At 36.4% G+C, this 23449-nt stretch overlaps 1 protein-coding gene across 3 annotated transcripts in view; it reads left to right on the forward strand.

Annotated features, from left to right (window-relative positions):
• rai14 (retinoic acid induced 14) overlaps nt 1-19138 on the forward strand; it is a 58705-nt gene extending 39567 nt beyond the window's left edge. Inside the window, 11 exon segments of one of the 3 annotated variants that reach the window (NM_001111217.2) lie at nt 6574-6680; nt 7908-8095; nt 9625-9650; nt 9988-10068; nt 10266-10355; nt 11834-11953; nt 12421-12522; nt 12809-14314; nt 14393-14545; nt 15961-16026; nt 17536-19136. In NM_001111217.2, the coding sequence (NP_001104687.2) occupies nt 6574-6680; nt 7908-8095; nt 9625-9650; nt 9988-10068; nt 10266-10355; nt 11834-11953; nt 12421-12522; nt 12809-14314; nt 14393-14545; nt 15961-16026; nt 17536-17613 (2517 nt within the window). In that variant the 3' untranslated portion in view covers nt 17614-19136. 3 annotated transcript variants of the gene reach the window in all.
• The last annotated feature ends 4311 nt before the right edge of the window (nt 19139-23449 follow it).

The following is a 23449-nucleotide window of genomic DNA, read 5'->3' on the forward strand; positions in this document are numbered from 1 at the left end:
TTTATCTAAGCAATATCACCACATGGGCTCAGGACTACTTTGGCAAACCTGTCAAGTACCAAAATATGTAGTATCCTCAAATGCCAGTTAAAACTGAACTCTGCCAAAAGAATGCCCTATGTTAACAGTGTCCAGAAGCTTTGTCGACTTCTCTGGGCTCGGAGGCATCTGGGATGGACCATCACACAGTAGCACCGTGTACGGTGGTAAGATGAATCAGTAATTTGGAGGAGAACTGGACACTGTGTGCTCCGGATCAAAAAAGAAAAGGATCATCCTGACTGTTTCCAGCAACAAGTCCAAAAGCTAGACTTTGTCATGGTAAAGTGCCCTTGACTAAGGTAAATTGCACTTCTGTGACTGGCTGCAGAAGAAGAGGATGTTGCTACTTGACTGGCCTGCTTGCAGTCCAGACCTTTCTCTAGAGAATGTGTGGCTCATTTTAAAGCGCAAAATGTGACTACGGAGAACCAATACTGTTGCTTGTTTGCAGGAAGAATGGGACAAAATTACTGCACACTGGAAACACTTCATCACTTGGTGTCTTTAGTCTCTAAACATTTTTAAGTGTTGTGAAAAGCAATGGCAAGATTACAAAATGGTAAATGATTAACTGTTCCAATCATTTTTTTAAATGTGTTGCAAGAATCTAAATTAGAATACATGTTTATTTTGAAAAAAAGAAAAAAAATGAATAAAAATCATGAGGAATGTGGTAAATAATATTTGTTGTATTGTCTGCAATATGTTTCTTTTTTATTTGCATTTTCCTGTCTGTTTTTTCTGATTAAGGGTTTCATTTATTAAGAGACATATAGTGTCGCACTTCATGCTTCCTTAGTAAGACACTGCAGACAATGCTGTTATGTAAGTCAGTGAATAAATGTTCTGATGTGAAAAAGGTTTCTCATGCTCGGGTAGAGTGCATTGCAGGAGAAGGGGCTAGGGAACAATGCATATGGACGTGACAGGCAGAATACAGTTCATGTATGGAGCCCTCTAACAAAGCTGGTTGTCTCAATCGTGTGTTAAATAAGTGGACATGAAAAATATGCAGATCGGTGGGGCATGAGAACTAGGATTAAGAATTGCTGCACTATAGGGATTTCCTGGCTTTCTTCGAGGTGTATTTGGTAGTTCTGTGCATCTATGGCCTTCGGAGGAGATTTACTAGTAATTACAGAGCTGTGCATCACTGACAAGATGTGCATGACAATCACAGTTTTTGCAAGATTGGTAGAGAGTGATTGAATTGAATGCTAATTTATTATTCATATTTATGACCAGGCCTCTTATTATAGGATGTAACATTATTCCATTTATTAAATCTGCCGCAAATCATACCATGTTGTCCTAGAGATGGTAAGTCATTAGTATTTATTTTATGTTTTATTAAAATTATTAAAAATTTTACACAACACACAAAAAATACTGGTAATAGTTCCTTATATTTAAATAACAATCTTTTGGACACACAAAGCGCTTTACCCATTGGGGGGAATCTCGTCATCCACCACCAATGTGCAGCATCCACCGGCAGCCAAATTGCGCCAGACCGCACATCACACACCAGCTGATTGATGAGAGGAGTGATGAAGCCAATTATGATATGGGCATGGTTAGGAGGCCATGATAGACAGAGGCCTGTGGGTAAATTTGGCCAGGATGCCGGGGTTAAACCCCCACTCTATTCGAAGAACATCCTGGGATTTTTAACTACCACTGAGAGTCAGGACCTTGATTTAACGTCTCATATGTAAGACGGTACATCCAAAGTGTTTATAACTCACAATTTTTTTTTGTAGTAAGTAGTGATTAAACTCTTGAAACTCCCATTTCACTGGCTTTATTTACTCCTGCGTGTTGGAAATTCATTATTATGCAACTGCACTATCTCTGAGTATCGATAAGAAGTACACCAATTACTCTCATTCATCAATGATTGGATGGTTAGGTTGGATCTTTCCCTGCAGTGACGATTTGAATTGAGAAATAAATCCACAATTAATTCACGTTTAATAGTAATGTTTTCTGTTAAGACCCACAGCGCTTTTATCCCAGAGATTAGACTGGCTGCGGTAAAGGATGAGCTACCCTGGGCCTGATGCAACCCCAGAGAAATATTTCATGCTAATAATGCTTCAAATAGCTGTGTTCCGTCAGGGGAGAGTGCTGGAAGAAAGAGGCAACAACTAAACAACTTTTATTAAGTCATCCGCATGAATTGTACACTAGCAAGAGATGGCCTTTGACAGGAACAATTTAAACGAAAAGACAACAGAAGCATAACTTCCTTTAAAGTCAAGCTTCCTGGTAACAGGACCGAATGCATGGTACAATTTTTTACTTTGTGTTTACGCCAGGTTAACAGTATTTTTGTGTGTGATATTATCACCCGTTCTCTAATTCACACGTCTCTATTATCATTATGTCAGCAGCTCAAATGAAATGAACCATTTTTCTTCTCAAGCTGTAAATTACTCTGAGACAGAGGGCTGATGTAGGAGGCAACGAGCCTTCAAGCTGTGACTCTCTGATTTAGAAAGCCGTGACTGAAAAGCTTCATCAGACAGAAATGAGAGAGAATGTGAATAAGAGGCTGCTTCTGCTTTCGGTCACTGATTATCCACCATCATCATCATCCTCTAAGGCGAGCTTAGCATATTCATGCCTGGTGATTCTTGTCCACTCAGCCTGTTACTTTGAACATGCGGAAATACCTGCTTTCACTGCTAAATTATTAAACTTACCCTAACTAGTGTCACAGTAGCTTACTGGGCTTGAGCTAAAAACAATGCTGTTTTATTGTCTAGTCAGAAGACATTGCGTTCAGATCTCAAAAAAAAAAAAAAGAAAGAAAAAAAAAACAGACTCGACCAGTCCAGAGATATGTGCACTTTTGGGTCAGTTTAAAACTCATTTTGGAGTTTGCCTTTGAGCTGGAAACAGGATGGAAAAACTTTTAGTGAAAGCTACTGGGTCTAATTTAGAAAACTCACACCTGCTACTTTTCCCTCTTATTTCCCCTACAGCATATGGGATATTCATGCCCTCTGGAGCATATAGCATGAAGTGTGTGCATAGATTTTTAAAAGTACACTGCAAAAATGTTTACTATTTAAAAGGGTAGCTCACCGCGATTATTTACTCCTGCTCACAAAATTGCAAGCTCGTTAAGACTTTTTGTCTTGCCTGGTCTACAAAAGGTGCAATTTTGATGGCTCTTTTTTGTGTGCTTTTTACTGAATGGGAGCTGATACACAAAAGAAACACAAAAGTATTGAAATGTATGTAAAATCGAATGCTTTGTGTTCACATATAATAGAAAATTTTGCAGGTTTAAAATGATGTGGTGTGCAAAAGAATTTCTCTTATTATATGAACTTTACATTTAACAAGTTACACATCTCCAATATTTGTCACCAGGGTAGTCCCTTTAAAATGACACATTTGTGACTTACTGGAGTATGTTGGTATCTTAAGGGTCTTCACACTAAGCATGATTAAGTGACATGAGTGTTGCTCTTGAAAAAAAACAACAAATCCCTTTGGGGCTATTTGCACTGAGTGCAGTCAACTGTGGCGCCAGAAACCCACCATGAAATGTGCTGTTAGATTTAAGCTTAACTTCCAGTCTTTCAGAAGAAAATGTTTTATAACACTCACTGTGGCAGTACCTCTTAGAAAGCTTTGCTTTTGTTCTTTAAAGCAGTGTTCCTCAACCACTGGGCCATGGACCAGTATCGGTCCATGGATCAATCGGTACCGGGCCGCACCGTCATTATTTATTATCCGAGTCTGAACGATTTTTTATTTTGAAAAATCTTTTAGTTTGATAAATGACCATATTCTCTCACATCTCGGTCACTGGAGTGCCCAAATCTAACCAATAAGCAGCAAAATAAGTAAACGGATGTCTTTGGAAAGTTTTGTTGCTTAGGGAAATGGCCTAGTGTAGGACCGACAAATTGCCAATTAATAGATCCGCAACCCAGTTGACAATTAATCAGGTGAATTCAGCACGTCTGTGCGAGAAGATCAACTTCTTCAGATTGCATATGACGGCTCCTTTAAGGCTGTTTGCACATCATCTGTTTTCAAGCTTGCGCTCGTTTCTTCCAGATGCACACCCAGTTGAATCAATGCTGTGAGTTCACCGTGAGTCACGTGACCAGAATTGACCTTTCAGCTTGTCTGGAATATACACATTTTGGTAGATTAATTATTTCAGACAAAAACAGAACACCCAAACACTGCAGTGTTTGTAATTTTCTCCATAAATTAAACTTGTATCAGAGGGGCAGCTTGTCACCCGATGAGAAAACACTTTGACACTTTGCATCTCAGGCATTACTCCCAATTGTCTTGCATTTCTGCTGTAAATCATTTGTCGAAACAACATTAATAATGTATCCCCAAATCCTTTTTTTATTTTAACAAGCTAACATTTTTAAATGTAATGTCTTATTGGGAGAGACTTGTTTGCAGTATTGTTTAACCCCAACTTTTTGTACTGTAACAATTCAATCAAGTAGTGCCTCAAAGACAAGCTGCCGTACTACTGAAATTAAATGGTTTTTGCACATTTTTATAAGAAAGTACAAGTTCATGTAATTTCAACTGCGAGCGCGCATATTCAAGAGCGGCGTTGTCGCACGCCTACTGAAGGGCGGTAGGGGGGAGGGGGGGTTGTCGCGGGGGCACTTTTGATCATTTTGGAAGGGCATTTTCTATCCAAGACTAAAAAGGGCATGTGCACTGCACAGGTTGAGCCCTATGTGTGCACATGCCTGAGTTTGTCACTTCTGCTTAACTGGTTCAATAGTTTTATTCAAATCACCACATCAGATTCTTATCAAATCATGACCAATCAAATGCTCTCTAGTATCTGACATGCCCCACCCCTTTTAAGAATCCTCTTATTTGATTTTCATTTGATGCACTTGAGCTCAATTACTCAATGGCACTCACTAGCTGTTATCAAACAAAATGCTATTGGATGTTTTTTAAATGAGGGAGGAGCTACACTATGTCCCACCTCTCTTTGTGTTTCGGTTGAGATTACACCAAACATCGAATTAAAAATGAACATTTCAAAGCACTTCAGGGGACCTTTAAGATCTCCTGCTTGAATTTTTTTTACTTATAGACTTTTTAGTGTACCATTTTCTCAGAATGCTTTACGTACAGATGAATACTTTTTCATATTGTAAACAATCCAATCATTTCTGCTACAGTTATACTAATGTTTCTGTTTCAGTGACTCAGCCTTTGTGAAATGGGCATAGTTATGAATGCCCATGAGTTTTATTTTGTAAGCCATCTTACTCTACTGCAGCTGTGTTTATCAGTACTGAATGCAGTCATAAAGTAATTAATTGGAATAGATGTGGTTCTCTTTGTGGAGAGAAATGATTGTCAACTTGAACGCCGAATTGCTGAACGATGTTTGAAATGTTTTCACAATAATTTGCCAACAAAATGTCAGCTGAAGGTCAACAGAGTGTGAAAAAGTGACGCAAGAACAGCTTTATGTGATAAAATATAAAACAATTGCCCATTTTTTATAGCTATATTACATAAACAGTGGGCACATAAATGTTCCTGCTAGTTTAAACTATAATTATAACATCCCCTGACCTGTTAGGTTGAGCTGTGACCCTCCAGATGTCTTAGCTTGTTAAATTTAATCTCGTCCTGGCTCGTCAATATATGCCACGGCAGAAAGGAGCCAGCACATAGGATTGTATTAATCATTTCATTTTCTCTGCTTAATGCATTATGAGCTCAAATCATCCCCTGGACTGCACTGACTAAACATTTGCCAGTTAACAGAGAAAGGGGACATTAAACCTTATTTTGGGGCGGGCTGGGGTGGTTGTTGCAAGATTTTCTGAAATGTGTAATGAATGTGTCTGTACAACGAACTTACACATGGTAGAGAAAACCTGCACCATGTTGTGAACTCTCACAGACAGTCTACATCTACACCTTTTGCTCCCTGAAGGAGAAACCACATTAATACTTGGATGTTTTTCTTTATAAATTATTCAAATATAGCATAACGTCAGCAGAATTTCAAACATTCTGTGGAGCTCAGTGTTTTGTAGACACTTTTTTGTTGGAGTAGTAGTTGTTGTAACTTCGAAAACCAAGCAAATGTGATCTTTATGAGATGGAAGTTTATTCTAAAGTTATTTGAGCTTTTCCTTCATCGGCGAAAGGATTGTTTTTAAAAGGAAATTTGAAAAAAGGGGGGTATGGTGGGGGAAGTTCACCTTTGTGCATTCAATTTAGTGAACAATATTAATATTAGTTGTCTAAAGCTATAAATATGAAACCATTTATAAAATGTCACCAGGATTTTTTTTTATTTAATATTTTTATTAATGAAATGTTTTTGCCCTCTAAATAGCTGTTGCTGGCATGGATATAAAAAACACATGATATGATGATAGTTCTTCATTAACTGCATGTGTAATGTACTGTGCATTACTACAGCATTCTCAACATGCAGTATTTGATGGTATTTGGAGGGAAAATAATGTTGACTCGAAGCTCTTTTTCATTTAGGATGGCTTCACGCCCCTGCTTTTGTCGGCACGACATGCACACGCAGAGGTTTGCCAGAGTTTATTGGACTGGGGAGCTGACATCAACGCTAGAGACAAAAATGGCAGGTATGGCTCTGGTCATCAGTCATAATACTGAAACGGCTGATAAGAAAGTTTTCTCAATTGAAACATTACGCCTGGCTTTTATAAAGTGTTAAGTGAGCTGGGAAAAAGTACATTGAGAAGTCAGAAGCGAAACTAAACTGTGACATAGTAGCATAATCCATCTTAGGTTAGAACATGGAGTACTGTTCAAACGTGTGAGGTTTGTACATTTATTTTAATGTTTCTTGAAAGAACTCTTATGCTCACCAAGATTGTTTTGTAAAGTTTTCTGAAGTTTGCTGGAAATTAGCACTAGATAGAGGACAGATTGAACATAAATCACAGTGATTATGGAGTTTCTAACTTAATTCATCCAGTGCCACCAACTTTCCAAAGTTTCACTCATGTCTGTGCTAATATTTTTGAGCTATAAAGTTTAGAAGCAAACTTTTTTGGGATACACACTCAAGATCGAATTTTCATATGGGGTGGACTTAAACATTTTTCTTATACACCCATACATGCTCATTCACACTCACATACTGTACACTGTGGACAATTTAGCCTACCTAATTCACCTATAGCACATGTGGGTGAAACTAGAGCACCCGAAGGAAACCCACGCCAACAAGTGGAGAACATGCCAACTTCACACAGAAATGCCAACTGACCCAGTCGAGGCTCGAACCAACAACCTTCTTGCTGTGAGGCTATCGTGCATCACCATGACACCTCAAATGTTATTATGCATCTAACTTGACTTTACTTTCAGGCTAAATGTAGATACAAACAACCATTTTACCAGAAAACAAAGTCTTGTGAACATGATGTCTATCGTTGCTCTAGATCTTTCAGTTTCAGACTTTTTCGTCAAATAGACTTATTGGTGGGATTATGCATTCACAATGGTTTGAACCATAGGGGTGGTCAAATGTATATTTATATTACATCATATTGTAAATGATCACATTGCCATATCCATGCTGAAACAATATATAGAGCAGCTCTAATACACACAATAAATTGTCAAAACAAACTTTTACTTTAGATATGATTAATCGTAATTAATTGGTGAATAAAAAGATATTCTGCATCCTTGCTATATATATATATATATATATATATATATATATATATATATATATATATATATATATATATATATATGATTATATTTCTTTGTTTCTAAAAAATAAAGTCAAAGTCTTTTGATTAATAGTGTTTGTGACGTGCTGTTATGTGTTGCAGAACGGCTGTGATGTTGGCTGGTGAGAGCAGCTGTCTGGCTGCTGTGGAGCTGTTGGTGCAGAGAGGAGCTGACCTGCACATGGTGGATTCGCTGGGCCATGATGTGCTCCATTACACCAAACTGTCAGGGAGCGGCGATGTCCAAACTGCTCTCAACACTGCCCTCCATAGACAGCAGTCTGAGTCAGGTAATCTTACCTCAATGTCAATGTGATGCCAATTAACACAAGTTCCGCTCTCAATTAAAAGTTTTGCTGCTCACTCATTACAGGTATATTCATGCCAATCACGTATATTTTGCAGAGTGCAGAGTAGGTTTTAGTGTTTTTTTGTGATAACTAGGCCCACACGGAACTGTTTTTTCCACCGATTTTTAACACGTCATTGAGTCTGTGTACTTGTATTAATGTGTGTACATTTATATTTATTCAGGTTTGAAATTAATATTATTATGAATACTATAATAATATTATTATTAAAATGTTAATATTATTTATTTACAAAACAGTTTGTAAAGTAATATTTTCTATCTTTTAGTAAATACTTTATACAAGAGACTTGCTTTGTTTACAGAATAAGTGGATCTTATTAGATATGCATTGTAAAAAATAAATAAAAGTTAACAATGTATTTTTTATTTATTATGTTTTTAGTTATTATACTCCTAAAATCATTCCGCTCGAATCTGCAGATTTTACCGCTAAATTCTCAGTATAAATAGCAGAAAATGTCTGCAGATTCTGTCTGGCCCTAGTAATAATATAGCAAAAATAATAAATACTCAAAAATGGTATGAATAAAGGTGACGACTAAAATGTGGATACTTAAAAAATAAAATAAACAAGAAAAATGAACTACAAAACTATTTTATTGACATTAAATGTTTAACTAAGTACAAGAAACTGTTTCCAAGCTCATGCTCATGCTCCTTATGCAGTGTTTTTTATGCATAGTTTGAGCTGTGCACTTTCTGCAAGCAGGTTTAACAATAAGTACAAATTAAAGTTATATTTCTTACTGTTTACTCATTTAAAATGTAGCTTATTGATTTCCTTAGACAAAGAAGAATGTTTTTAAGCAATATTTTCCCTGGCTCTTGATTTCAGTTGACAGCTCTGGCATTAAAGTGGCACCTGCAGTCTTATTAGCTGGGGTGCATACACAGCTGTCATAAATGTACTGCACTGGGTTTCTGTATACAACCTTGGTGCCCAAGACTGTTAACCCATATTACTAGTGAAAATTAATGTGCAAAATTGCTGAAAAAATATCTCAATCAAAATAAAATGGCAGTGAAGAATTAGAATTTGGGTTGTTTTTACCCAAGCTTGGCTTAATATTATGTGAACATAGCCGCCATTCAACTGTTAGCACTTGGCTGTACACTGGGATACACAAAGGAAATATTTCTTTCTCTATTCTAGTGACATTTAATAAAAGAAACCAGTCAATATTATTTGTCTCTAACATCATTAGCATATTTTCTGCATCCTGTGTAGAACTTATTGGCTCAACATTGCCATCTAGTGTTGTTTTTAAAAACACCTCATGCTTACAGACCTGTCCAGGGAGTTTATTCAATGTCTTGCAGAAATTCTCTGATGTTCATTTGAAATAATGAAAAAAAAGGAAAGATTAAGGCAGCATAACTAATGTTAGCACCAGGCTATTAGCCCTCATAACCCCATGTTTCTCTCCTATATCTTTGTATTTGCAGATAAGAGTTCAGTCAGGAGCCCTCAGGTAAGCCACTTAATTTTCATTTTGCTCATTTTCAGTCCCTCATTGATTAGTTTCCTCGTTTTCTGATTGACAGAAAATTCTTCTTAAATTCACATATCTGAATGCTTAGTTCACAAGTAACAGTAGTTTCAACCTCTAAGCAGGAGGCTTGATTGAATATTCCTTTATTCTTACTTTTGACGAACATTCCCACAATGCACTTGTAGAGACATGCACTGGCGTTTGTCTAACCCTGTAGTGATGAAATCCTATTTACCCTAAACTTAAGTGTGCAGTGTGTATTTCACTAACCACTCAATCACTCTCTCCACTCTCCTCATCACGTGCACAATCTCAGCATGGTCAAAAGTTAAATGAGGACAGAAGCTCCACCCCCAAAAAGAGAAAAGCACCTCCTCCTCCCATTAGCCCAATGCAGGTAAAGGCACACAGTGCTGAATCTGTGATCTGCAATCATCTGTGTCTCCACTGTCTGTAAACCTTAGATGCAGTTACTTCATTAATGACTTCTGAAGATTCAGTTCATGGTTGTCTTTAATCTCTACCTATATTGGTTATGCTTGTCTCAACACTAAGCTTTGCTTTAATACTTTTCTCCGTGTATTTTTTTTTTAGTCGCCTGGTTTCACCTCACCACCTTATTTTACTCCTTCTGAAACTCCACTTTCCAGCAACAGTGAATCATCCAAAAGATTTAACTACAAGGTAAAATACTGAAGGAGTGTTGAGAGATGGCAGTATGAAAGCAAAATACATATGCATGCTAAAATGGAAGAAAACAATAGGTTTATTTTTATCATAATTTAATATTATAATAATATATTTAAGTTTATTTTAACCAATATTTTAAACAGTGAATAATACATTTAAAACATACAGTAAAGTACAAAAATGCAATAAATAAATAAATATATTAAACTAAATGCTAAATAAAAAAGACTTCAGTTGCTATTTCCATAGTTTTGCAAACATACTGCACCTATGTGTGCAATTTACTATTAATGGAAGTACAATTCATTAATGCAATACTTACTGTTGAACTATTTATGTATAAATTATGGAAAATTGCATTTGTTTATTATTAGAGATTTTATACAATAATATTGCTTGTATTTGTTGTTCATTTGTTTATTGCATGTTTACTTTAATTATACTATTGTATAGGCCTGTTATAACACAGCACATAGAGATTACCTTATTAATTTGTATGATGCATTATATATCACCCTTACTTAAACCAATGTTAGCAAAATTTTAGCTCATTGCACAGGCTCTGTCTTCTCATCCAATCTTCATTAAATGTGTGAGTATGGTTAAAAAAAACTAGTATTTACTATATTACTATATTATTACTGTATAGTATATTTTCATGTGGGTGCCTAACAACTGAAAATAGATCTGGTAAAGGATGTGGCCTGTACAGTCTTGTGTCTAAAAGTCTAAATTGACTAAATTGTTACTTTGTTACCTGTTCTTGGTACCTTGCACTTTTTGTTAACATTTATTTTTGTTGTATTTTTTTGTTTTTGTTATACTTATTTGTTTAGGATGTATAAATTTTCACATTCTGATTCCAATGCATAATTATTAAAGTTGCTATAATTATATTAAAGGTCTAAAAAATAAAATATGATCTGTTCTTTGAAAGCATGTACTTCCGTTATGATGCTCTTATGTTCATATTTGCATTATATAATGACTGGCATAATTTAATTTTAAAAGGACGATAATCTCAATAAAAATATACATTGTGGTGTAATATATCGTACAACAAAAATTTGATATCGTGACAGGCCACTATTGTATTGATTGTAATAATCTAAAAGTAACTGTACACTTGTGTTAAAAATGTAAAAACTTTATATGTTTGTTTATATACTTTAAATTTTTTTAGAATTGATTGAAATAAATGCAAAATAATGTTTTAACTATTTTATTTTATAATGCTTATTGGCTGCTTCTCAAATATTATTTGGCAATTAAATACTCAAACATACCTACTCTTTGTGTAAGCATTTACTGCCCAAAATGACATGTAGATAAGCAGTTGATTAGGTTTTAAAATACTGTGGTTCAACACGAAACACCTGGTATCTAATCCATAGCCATGTTGCTGCTATATTTTGTCTATTATTTGATGAGTTTATTATTAACTGGTCTTTCTTGGCTTCTTGTTTGTGGAGGAGGAGGAGCTGAAAAGCGTCGCACTGAAGGATGAGATTGAAAAATTGCACAAGGAAAAGAGCATGCTGCTCGAGACCATTGAAGATCTGAAGCAGATTGTGGAGCAGACTGAGCCCAAGGCGAGTACTGCACAGCCCTTTAATATTCCTTCATGTGGCAGCAGCTTTGATCTTCAGCCACTTTTGCTTGCTGGAACCCATTTTAACAGCTGCATTTTTACTGGCCCTGTCCAGGTGAAGGACCTTGCTTTAGGGGACACGAAAGCAGAACTCGCACAATCACCACTTTTCTTGGTCTCAAACTTGTGAATGAGTTTTAAGTTAGCACATTGTTTTTCAAGTAGTTATGCCAAACCATCTTTTTTGAAATGTAAGTCAGTATTGGAAACCTCAAAGCTCAGAGACTCTGTGTTTTGTCTTCAGTAATGAGGTTTTCTCATGTTAAGGAAATTTTGTGGTGGCCTGCATGGCTTGTCTTAGTGTAGCAGCAGATCACAAGGAATCACTTTATAGGAGTTTTTGGTGTCTAAGGCTCAATAAAAAGATATTTTGTGAAATAACTTTACCATCCTTCTGTTTTGAAACAGACGGAGCACTCTGGGAAAAAGGATTCATCATTGATTGCAGCCCTGCAAGCAAAGATAGCCTCTCTCTCCCTGGAAAACCAGCAGCTTGCACAAATAATCAAGGTAGCTCACCGCATATGCAGCGACTTTAAAATCACCTTTAAAGTTTATGTGAATTTTTTTGAGCAAAAATTGCCATGTCAGGCCATTCAGAGAGGAAATGGCATGAGATTGGGGCAGGATTGCCTGAGTAAACAGACTGGGAAACCTATTTGGAAATGTTTACAAATCCGTTTGGTTGGTGAAAATGGCACACAGGGCTTTTAACTAAAGAGCATTTGGGAAAGAAAGATGTGCAGGGCAAGTGATTAACCAGATTTTCAAGAACATTTTTCTTTTTTCTGAGCAGAAACGTCCAGCTCCACAAGGAGAGGAAGGCCAGGGAAGTTCCCGTCCGAACAGCATTGATTCCAATGCCTCGTACCACTCCACCCGTGCTGATTTTGAGCTTTCCAGTGACACACAAATCCACACCGGTGACGAAGAGGATCTTTCTGTTCTGGACATCAGCGGATCCTCCATTAAACTAGAGATGGACGAGGATGTGAGGTTGAGTCAGGATAGAGAAATCGGACTTCTCCGAGATGCATTAGAGAACCTGCAGGCCAAACTAATTGAGTCAAAAAGGGAGAATCGCTCCCTTCATGCAAGACTCGACACTAATTCTGAGAAAAGCGTGAGTGAAGATGGCCAAAAACCTCAAGAAGAGTTACAGCTGAGGGGAGAGTCTGCAGGTGCAGCGGAGGACAATGTGCTGCAGAAGTTTCAGTATTTAAAGAGCTGCTTGGAGCAGGAGGTCAAAGAACTGAAGGCAAAGTTGATCAAGTCACAGGAAGAGCAGAAACGAGATTCTTGTCTAATCAGAGATCTTCAGGCTCAGCTAAAAAATGGCCATCTCTCTGAAGAGGAGCGTCAAGAACTGAAGAACACCTACAGTGCTTTGGTAGAGAATGTCAACCAGGAGAAAACGCTGCTGATCGAGAAGTACAAGGAGTCCCAAGAGGAGATCAAAATGCTCCAGGAAGCTCTTTGTGGGACTGTGCCGGTGGAGGCTGCTGCCAAAGACTTTGAGGAGATGAAGGCAGAGCTCGGGGAGATTATCGACGGGCTCCAGCGGCGGCTTTTAGAGCTCTCAAAGTCATACAGTGAAGCCAAAAGCGAGCTTAGCGCTGCCCGCAACCAGCTGCAGGCCAAAGCTTCAGAGTCTAAAGACAAAACAGACGTGGTTTGTGTCACTAAGGAGGAGCACGAGCAGAAAATTCAAGAGCTGGTCTTTAAAATGAAGGACATTCAGAACGTTCTGAAGGACACGGAAGCTAAACATCAAGCGGCTCTTAAAGAAATCTCCCAGGTCAAACAAGACGCTGAAAATCAGGCTCAGTCGTCTGTAACCATTGCAGATCACACTCAGGTTGTGGCGTCCTTGGGGAATGCCATCAAGAACCTGGAGTCTGAAGTTGAGCTTCTTAAAGAGCAGATCGAGCAGAAGACCTTACAGGTGGACACCTTGCAGAACAGACTGACAGTTGAGAAAGATGTGACTCCGGATGATTCGGTGTCCCGACTGGAATATGAGCAGATGAGGGAGACACTAGAGGGTGAGATGAGTGACCTGAAACTCCTCCTGAAGGAAGCTCTCAGGAAGCAGGATGAAATGGCTCTGGAAGTGACCGCTGCATGGCAGGAGGTAAAGGACAGCAGGAATGAAAGAGATGCGGCTCAGGAACTGGCGGTTAGAAGAGAACAGGAGAGCAGCGCAGTGAATAGCAAGTACAGGGAGGCTCAGGATCTCATTACTCAACTGAAGAAGCAGGTGGAAAACCACGTGGTCTCTGAGAGAGACAAGAATAAAAAGGTGATTGATGTTCTCTGGCTTGTTTGTGTATAAATGACACACGCGTGGGATAAAAGCTAATGTGCTGTTTGTTTCCAGATTGACGAGCTCTCTAAGGAAGTGATGAAGCTAAAGGAGGCTCTGAACAGTCTTTCACAGCTGTCCTACACCAGCAGCTCCCCCAAGAGACAGCAGAGCCAGCAGGTGGACTCGCTCCAGCAGCAGATCAAACAACTGCAGTATCAGCTCGCTGTATGTTCTAAACTTTGTTCTGACATAGATTAGCACTGCAGTACAGCATCTGTTTCTTAATAGGATTTTTAAACGATGAACTGTTCAAACTAGGGCTGAACAATATATTGTTTAAGCCTCGATATTGCAATGTGTCAATCTGCAGTGTTACATGTTTGTATTTGAATACTTTTAGATTTATGACTTGCTCTTTTGTATGCTTGTAAGGTATTACATTTTATGCAGATGCACTTCATAGAAAAAAATGAAAATTGTTGACACCTTTTAAATGTCAGATTTTTTCCAATATCGTGCAGCCCTAGTTCCAACATTTGGGGTTTGTGAAATCAAAATGTGGACTTTCACTTTCTTAAGTTGTGTTTTGGCATTACACTTTTATTAAAGAATATCATTTGGCTTCACAGCTGACAGCGCTCACAGCTGCGAGACCGAAATAAAAAAATTAAATAATGGATTCTTTAATCTAAACAACTAAAAAAATCCTTTACTCTATACTTGGACAGGATGAAATGACATCTAAACTGGCTGCAAAATATATGTACATCATTAGAAATGGTCAATCAACTTATTTAGCTTGTTTAAAAAATGTACACTTTTGGTAATAATTATACATTTTTTATTAAAAAATATCATCCGTTTTGGAGATATAGATGTATGTTATTAATTTAATGCTAATATATATCATATTTTATACATACCTAAAATGCTTTGGCAGTACTGTACTAAATGTCATACTTATAAAGCAACTTGAACTTAAGAGAGTGAGTGCAGCAGTGTGCAATTGGCTTCTAAATAGCATAAAAATAAAAATTCTTTTTTTATTTCAACAGTCTTTTATAAATTTTAACCCATTGAAAAGAAACAGTGTATCAGAGTGTCATCATAAATAAAATAAAAATCACATTATTGTTAAAAATCACATTATTTTTGGTGTCACATGTAGTTACGCATTTATGTGCCACTGTGATTTCTGTGATGTGAAAGCTGAAGTTTTAGCGTCATTAGTCCACTCTTTAGTGTCACGTGGTCCTTCAGAAATCACTGACATGCTTATTTAGTGCTTTAATGCACATTACTTTCATTTTGAAAATAGTTTGTGTAAAGGAAACCATGTTTTATCTAGATTCTGATGAACAAAGTTAGATTTTCTTTGGATCATCATCATATTACTTTATGTACTTTACTTTTACACTTGACTAGTTTAATGCTTCCATGCTTCCAACAAAAGTATTAATTTAATTAAAAATACAAAATTTATCTTAAACATATGAATTGTATTATGCAATAAACTTTTAAAATGCTGATTTTCAAGAAGCACAACAGAAATAATACAGTCAATTCCTATTTACAAAATCTTTGATGACATAATAAAAGAAGTAAAATTTATTTTATTTATTTATTTTTTTTTGCAATAGGAGACCAAGAAACGTCATCATGAAATTGTGTCAGTCTATCGAATGCATCTTCTTTATGCTGTCCAGGTCTGTATACATTTCCATTATGTTCATATTACAGTAAACACATTAACAACTTTATATTATAGTTCTACATTTTAGATAGATTTTATTTTTTTTATACAAGAGATGGTTCACTTACTCTCGAACCCTCCAAGATTATCTGACTATAGTAAAACTTTAGAGAAGATTTTTATCTGAAACCATGGTCTATAGCATTTCATAAAAAGTTCATAATGTTGTATATAATGTTCAGTCTCCTGCATGGATGCATCAGTTTGTTCTAAAGGCCTCAGTGTTTCTTCTGGAGCCACAGGGATTTTGTTAAGATTCTGTATAAGGTTCTGATGATATACAGTACATCTGGAAAGTATTCAAAGCGCTTCACTTCATTCGCATTTTTTAATGTTACAGCCATATTCCAAAATGGATTAAATCCATTTATTTCCTCAATTTTATGCACAATACTCCATAATGACAATGTGACAAAAAAGTTTTGAAATTGTTGCAAATTTAATAAAAATAAAAAACCTAAAAAATCACATGTACATAAGTATTCACAGCCTTTGCCTTGAAGCTCTAAATTGAACTCGGGTACATTCTGTTTTCACTAGTCACTCTTGAAGTGTTAGCAGCTTAATTGGAGTTCACCTGTGGTAAAATCAGTTGATTGAACATGATTTGAAAAGGCTTACACCTGTCTATATAAGGTGCCAGGGTTGACAGTGCATGTCAAAGCACAAACCAAGCATAAAGACAAAGGAATTGTCTGTAGGCCTCAGAGACAGAATTGGTTACAGAAAAAAAAATTCTGCTGCTCTGAAAGTTCGGATGAGCACAGTGGCCTCCATCATTCGTATGTGGAAAATGTTTGGAACCACTAGGACTCTTCTAGAGCTGGCCTGAGGCTGTAATTGCTGCCAAAGATGCATCAACAAAGCATTGAGCAAAGGCTGTAAATACTTATGTGCATGTGATTTTTCAGGTTTTTTATTTTTGATAAATTGGCAACAATTACAAAATCTTTTTTTCACATTGTCATTATGAGGTATTGTGTGTAGAATTTTAGGAAATAAATGAATTTAATTCATTTTGGAATAAGGCTGTAACATAAAGTATGTGAAAAAAAGAAGCGCTATGAATACTTTCTGGATGCACTGTAACCTTGGATAAAAATATTACGGTACTGTAATTACTGCTCTAAAATATGATGTTTTTAAAAGTCTGAAACGATAACTATCCCCCCTAACTATCCCCGTAGGAACGGTATAACAAAGTTTTGACGGTTTTGTAACCTTGACTTTTCCAAACTGTGGTAAACGGTTATTGTCCCATGCCGATTTTTTTTTTTTTTTTTTTTTTTTTTTTGTGAAGCAATTTGATGATGGCTAAAATTCATCTTTAATGCTCTAATAGATTTAAACATTGAATATTTAGGTGATCTTTTCATGAGTGATTTTATAAATCGCATCTATGTATTATTAAATAATTTCAGTTCTGAATTGCACTTCTAAACTCTGAAACTATTCATTTTAGGGTCAGATGGATGAAGATGTGCAAAAGGCTTTGAAACAGATACTTGTAATGTGCAAAATGCCAGCTGAAGCCAAGTGAAGGAGCCAGTCGTGCAGTTATCCAGAAACTGCCAAAAAAAAAACTATGATCAAAGGAAAGTCATCTGAGAAAGAAAATCCAGGATCCATCAATCACAACAACAGATGCAGTCCAGCATTGCAAATGAAATCACTGTTGGCTTTCCACAGATATTCTGCATTTGCAAAAACAACTGATAAGTGCACAATCTCCCAGCTCATACAGTGCCAGACAAAGAAACACAATCTACAGGCAATGATTTTCTATTTTGTACCAGCTATTTGATCCTCTAGCAAGGTAATCAGAATTATCTTGTCAGTTTGCATTGAGGTTGAATGCAAAAACAAAGCACAATGTTTGTTCCAGTCCATTGCGAGGCTCCTTTACAACTCTTTTCATTCTTTTTCAGTGCTAGAGTGAGGACTTTCTAAAATCCACTTGTTTTTTTTTTTTTTAAATCACAGCCACTTGTCACATCTGTGTGTTGTGGAAAGTGAAACAGACATTGCAATGTGTTTTTTTGAATTCTCCACTTTTTCAGGGTATGTGCTTCAACAAATTGCCTAAGCGCCAAATGCACTTTCTTTAGTCAGTTTCACTCTTTGATGCCAGCATTTACCTGCCACTTTCAGGACAGCTGATTGTCTGTGTGCCTCTGCTCATGTTTAAGGTTCGTGGTTACATTTTGAGTCCATTACAGTTGAAGCTGCACTTTTTTTTTCTTTTGCGTAATGCAGGTTCTGCACTAAACCTTACATTTTCAGTTTTATTTGCCTGCACACCCTTACAAAGGTAGTCTCTAATAATTTAGATATCACTACATTAAGCAAATACTGTAAGTAGTTAAGACTCCAGAGAGGATGAGAAATGATGAGTTGTGCTTTTGTTCAAGATTCAGGGTTAATGATGAACACATTTCCCCACTTTAGGATGTTAAATGTTTGCCATATGAAGGATTTCTTGACACCTGAAGCGTAAACACGCTTTATAAATTTTCTAAAATTCACAGTAGCACTTGAAAACTCTGCTATTCTCCTGTAAATGTTTTATCCCTGTTCTAAAGTCTGGCACATTTCCTGGTTTAATACTGATTTGAATGTACTTTGAGGGATGAGTAAGATTAGACTTGTTTAAAAAAAAAACATGACCTGCTTTCATTGATTATATAGCAGTTTTTATGAAGTATTACATGTCCATTTCCTTGAAATAACACTATTTTGTGCCATCTTTGCTCTTTGTTCATTGTTCTTTTCAGTTATTTGCTGAGTGCCATTTTTGTGTTACTAAACAAGTTAGGAAATATACAAATACACTGTAGTTATAGATTATATAGACTCATTACTGTTCAACAAATATCTGAAACACAATTTCAGCTTCTGAACATTTTGAATTTCAGCTTCTGAACATTTGAACATTACTGTTACTGTCATATTATATGTTCAGTTCGTAGTATATTGACGTTTGTTTTCATATGAATTTGTTATTGAGTCAGACAGTAAGTTGTTTGCAAGTGTTTTTGTTTAGTAATTAAACCTATGAATTTTTATTCAGTTTGTCTTCATTGCATCAAAAATATGAAATAAAAAAAGGCTGTTATTTTAAACTATTTTCCGAATAATCAGGCTTTCTGCGGGTCCTATAAAATCTGAATTAAAAATGCACTGCACAATTTGTAAATCTTCTTCAGTATTTTTTATTTTTTTTTATTGCAAATACCAATATCCCAGCATTCTTAAATCAAGATACATTTACTAAAGAACCAAATTAAAGAAGTTTGGTCTTCTGAGCAATCAAGTGAGTTAAGCACATCATGATATTGCCAAGTACGATGCAATACTGAATGAACATCAGTTTTGTTTGAAAGTGTAATCAGAACCTTATCCCAACCCCTAAACACAACAATGACTAAATTATTCCCTAAAATAGAGGTGATTAACATTTAAATGATAATGTAGAAGTGCATAAACCTAACCGTAAGCCTAATCTTAACATAAACTGTAAATGTATCCCTTTATTCTGATTGGCTGATTGGAATGTTGTTCCAGGATCGACATGGATGTTAATCCAGGAACATGTCCTACTTGGTGAAATCAGGTTGGTGGTGAGTTGATGCCTAAAGCAAGAACAAATATAGGCAGGGTTTTCCATTATTTGTAATTATAAATCATTTTGGTTCATTTAGCATCAAAAGACTTTAACTTTTAGACGAATAAACTGCAAATACAAAGCAAAATTATTGAAAAGGTTTCAGAAGAGCGGTATTCAAACATGGGTGGCACGCTTCCTTGGATTCCTCAAACCATAACTCTCCCCGATGTGTAAAATACAGGTAAAGTGTATTCATCAGAGAAAAATACGTGTTAAATACATTTATATTAAAGGTAAAAACTTTAGGAAGCATTAATGTATTGTTGTCCTTTCAAATTTTGAAAAGATCTTAAAATTGACTGATGACCTGCTGAAACCCTTATCATACTGGCATTAGATGTGATGAAAGAGAAGTTATGTCACTGCAGTGTGGTTTACGGAAGAAAACATTACATTTTTTTCAAGCTTTTCTAAGAACGTCTGTGCACCAAAATGCTTTCTGGGTATTGATTCTTAATTTGTATTCTACAAATGTGAATCCAGCTCAGCGAGGGCAGGAAGAGCTCAGCCCTGTGGCTTCAATTTCATGGCAAATACCAATTTTTGCTTTTGATTTCGTTGTTATTGTTATTGTTTTCTTTTGTTATAATCAGCAGGAGCACCGAGCATTGACGCTCATGCACTTTTTGTCCGTCATCAACCAACTCGCTGTGAATTCTAACAAGTCCTGCGACTTTTAGAATAACAATTCAGTGGTAATACATAAAATAATTCTTACTAAACCATACTGTATAGACATGAACTTTAAGCAAACAAGTAGTGCTTCTACAGTAAACAGTGACTGTTTATATTTGTATTAACAAACACATCAATTAAAGGGACAGTTCACACAAAAATCAAAATGCTCACTTGTTGAACTTAATGGAAGGTATACTAAGGAATGCTGTTGGAAATAAGCAAGCACTGACCCCACAGCATTTTTGAGTTTCTACTGTGGATGTCATACTTCAGAATATCTTCTTTAGAGAAGCGAGAAGTTCATTAAAGTTTATAACCACTTGAGAGTAAATGGTGAGGAAATTTTTAGGTGAACTACAGTAAACCTTTAACTCTTGCTACTAGCTAATGCATGCACTACCAAAACAGCATTATTGTGATGCATCATCAGAACGCTGAAGGTCTATTGTTTTAAAAGACTGCTGACAGGCCCACATGTGACTTCCATTTGCTGTTGGTCATTTCTTTAAATTACTGCTTTGGTAAAGAAGGCTGCTTTCAAAGTTTTTTAGATGCCATTTTGGCAAATTGCTCAACTTTCAGCGCCTGAAGGCCGATGCAGCGACAATATTCCAGCTCATTCCAAGTACACAGTGTTCTTAGATGGCATGCCAACTGAAGTCTGGGTAATGCCACCACTGTACTCAATTCCACGACCTCTTTAAAATGTCTTTTTGCAGCTTTGTCAATAAAGAGTAGAGATGAGTTCAACCAAACAGACGCCAGATTTCAACACTATGGTGTGCCATGCAGAAATACTGTTTTATGTTTTGTACTATTAAAAGGTAGAAAAAATAATCTATGTTGACAGATTATTTTTAATACTCAGTTATGTTATTCGTTTCCTGTCTCAAGAAATTGATTTAAGAAAAATCCTCCTATGTGCTACAGGCCTTAAGCGTGTTACACCTAATGACTGGTTACACCAGACTCATTGTTGAGAACAGTGGTGTAAAGGCTTGTCTCAGCTAGATGGTGCTGTTGACCAATATTACTCTGAAAAGGCTGAGAACGTCAAGCATACTGTACATTTTTGGTTGTATACACAAGAGTTCAAATCATATTTAGTAAATAAAATAGAACAAAAAATATACATAATGTGATTTCGCTGTGCATTATTTTTTTATTATTATTTATTTTATTATGCTTTATTTAAAATGCTTTCAAAAACAAAAAGTCCCAATTTGATTTTATACACAAAGAAAGCATAAAAGCAAAACAAAATTCAAAATATGAGTGAAATAATGTTCCTGTTTTAATCACCAAAATGTCCACAGTATTAATATAAATCTGAAACAACACACCCATATTTTATATATACACTCATCAGCCACTTTATTAGGTACACCTTACTAGTACCAGGTCGGAACCCCTATTGCCTTCAATACTGCCTTAATCCTTCATGGCAAAGATTCAACAAGGTACTGGAAAAATTCCTCCGACATTTTGGTCCATATTGACATGATAGCATCATACGGTTGCTGCAGATTTGTCGGCTGCACATTCATGATGAGAATCTCCCCTTCCACCACATCCCAAAGGTGCTCGATTGGATTCAGATCTGGTGACTGGAGGCCGTATGAGTGCAGTGAATTCATTGCCATGGTCAAGAAACCAGTCTGAGATGATCTGCACTTTCACATGTTGCATTATCCTGCTGGAGGTAGCCATCAGAAGATAGGTACACTGTGGTCATAGAGGGATAAGCATGGTCAGCAACAATAGTTGCTTAGGCTGTGACGTTGACATGATGCTCAGTTAATACTAATGGACCCTAAATGTGCCAAGAAAATATCCCCCACACTATTACCACCAGCCTTAACAGTTTATGCAAGGCAGAATGGATCCATGCTTTCATGTTGTTGACATCAAATTCTGACCCTACCATCCCAATGTCACAGCAGAAATCAACACACCAGATAAGACAATGTTTTTCCAATCTTCTATTGTCCAATTTTGGTGAGCATGTTTAAAATGTAGCCTCACTTTATTGTTATTAGCAGACAGGAGAGGCACCCGTTGTGGTCTTCTGATGCTGTAGCCCATCTGCTTCAAAGTTGGACAATAAAGTGGTCGGTCAGTGTATTTGTACATACACAGCTTACACCCCATTTTGAAAATGAATATATTTATTAATTCATATATTTTAGTGCATTTGAACAAAACAGATTTATTAAAATAATATTTTGGTCACCAAACATCAACCAAAGGTGTGTGGGGGAAAAAAAGAGACCACTTTAAATTAGACTAAAGATTTATGCTCATGAATTTTAGGTAAACAAAACATGTTTCATTCAATAACTAATTCTGTGGAATTTTTTATTAATTAATTTATTTTTTTGTCTGTGCATCTTTTTCGGGTGTTTTAGAGAGCATGATACCAATGTTTTAACTTTAAAAAGCTTTGAAGAAATGTTGTCAGACCTTTATCAAATAAAACAATTAACAAAAAGTATGAAACTGAGGGAATTGACATGTAATCCTCTAAAAAGTCATCTATCTATAGCCTTTAAAAGCACCACATGCGCTTCTCCAAACCTCCACATCATCACCACCAGAATCTGATACGCCTAAAAGAAACCACATGTAGTAATTGCATATCAAAACAGCCATGATAACGGTATTAATGACATCATCCCCAGATCATCTCCTTCTCTTGTGTGAAACAGACAGAAAACAGCCGAGCACAGTCCGCTAGTGAGGAATTCTTAATAAAGCCCTGGGACTTTAGAGTCTCTGTAATGGCTCTTTTTTTTAAATCCAGTCACACCTGAGTCATTGAAAATCAAAGCATGGAGGCCCCTTTGACTCAAAACTAGCCGGAGAATTAACCTGGCAAGCAGGGCGAGTCCTCCGCGTTTGCAGCAAAGTGACAGCCAATTTATGGGAGCACTTAAGCTTGTAGGGAAATAAGAAAAAACGAGGCAAACACTTGTCTATGAGTGGCTTATTAAAAAGGTGAGAAGTGAGTGTACTGTCTGGAAGGGGGAAT

This window comes from Danio rerio, chromosome 21 (genome assembly GCF_052040795.2).
Source record: "Danio rerio strain M-AB ecotype USA chromosome 21, GRCz13ab, whole genome shotgun sequence".
Taxonomy (NCBI): Eukaryota; Metazoa; Chordata; class Actinopteri; order Cypriniformes; family Danionidae; genus Danio; species Danio rerio.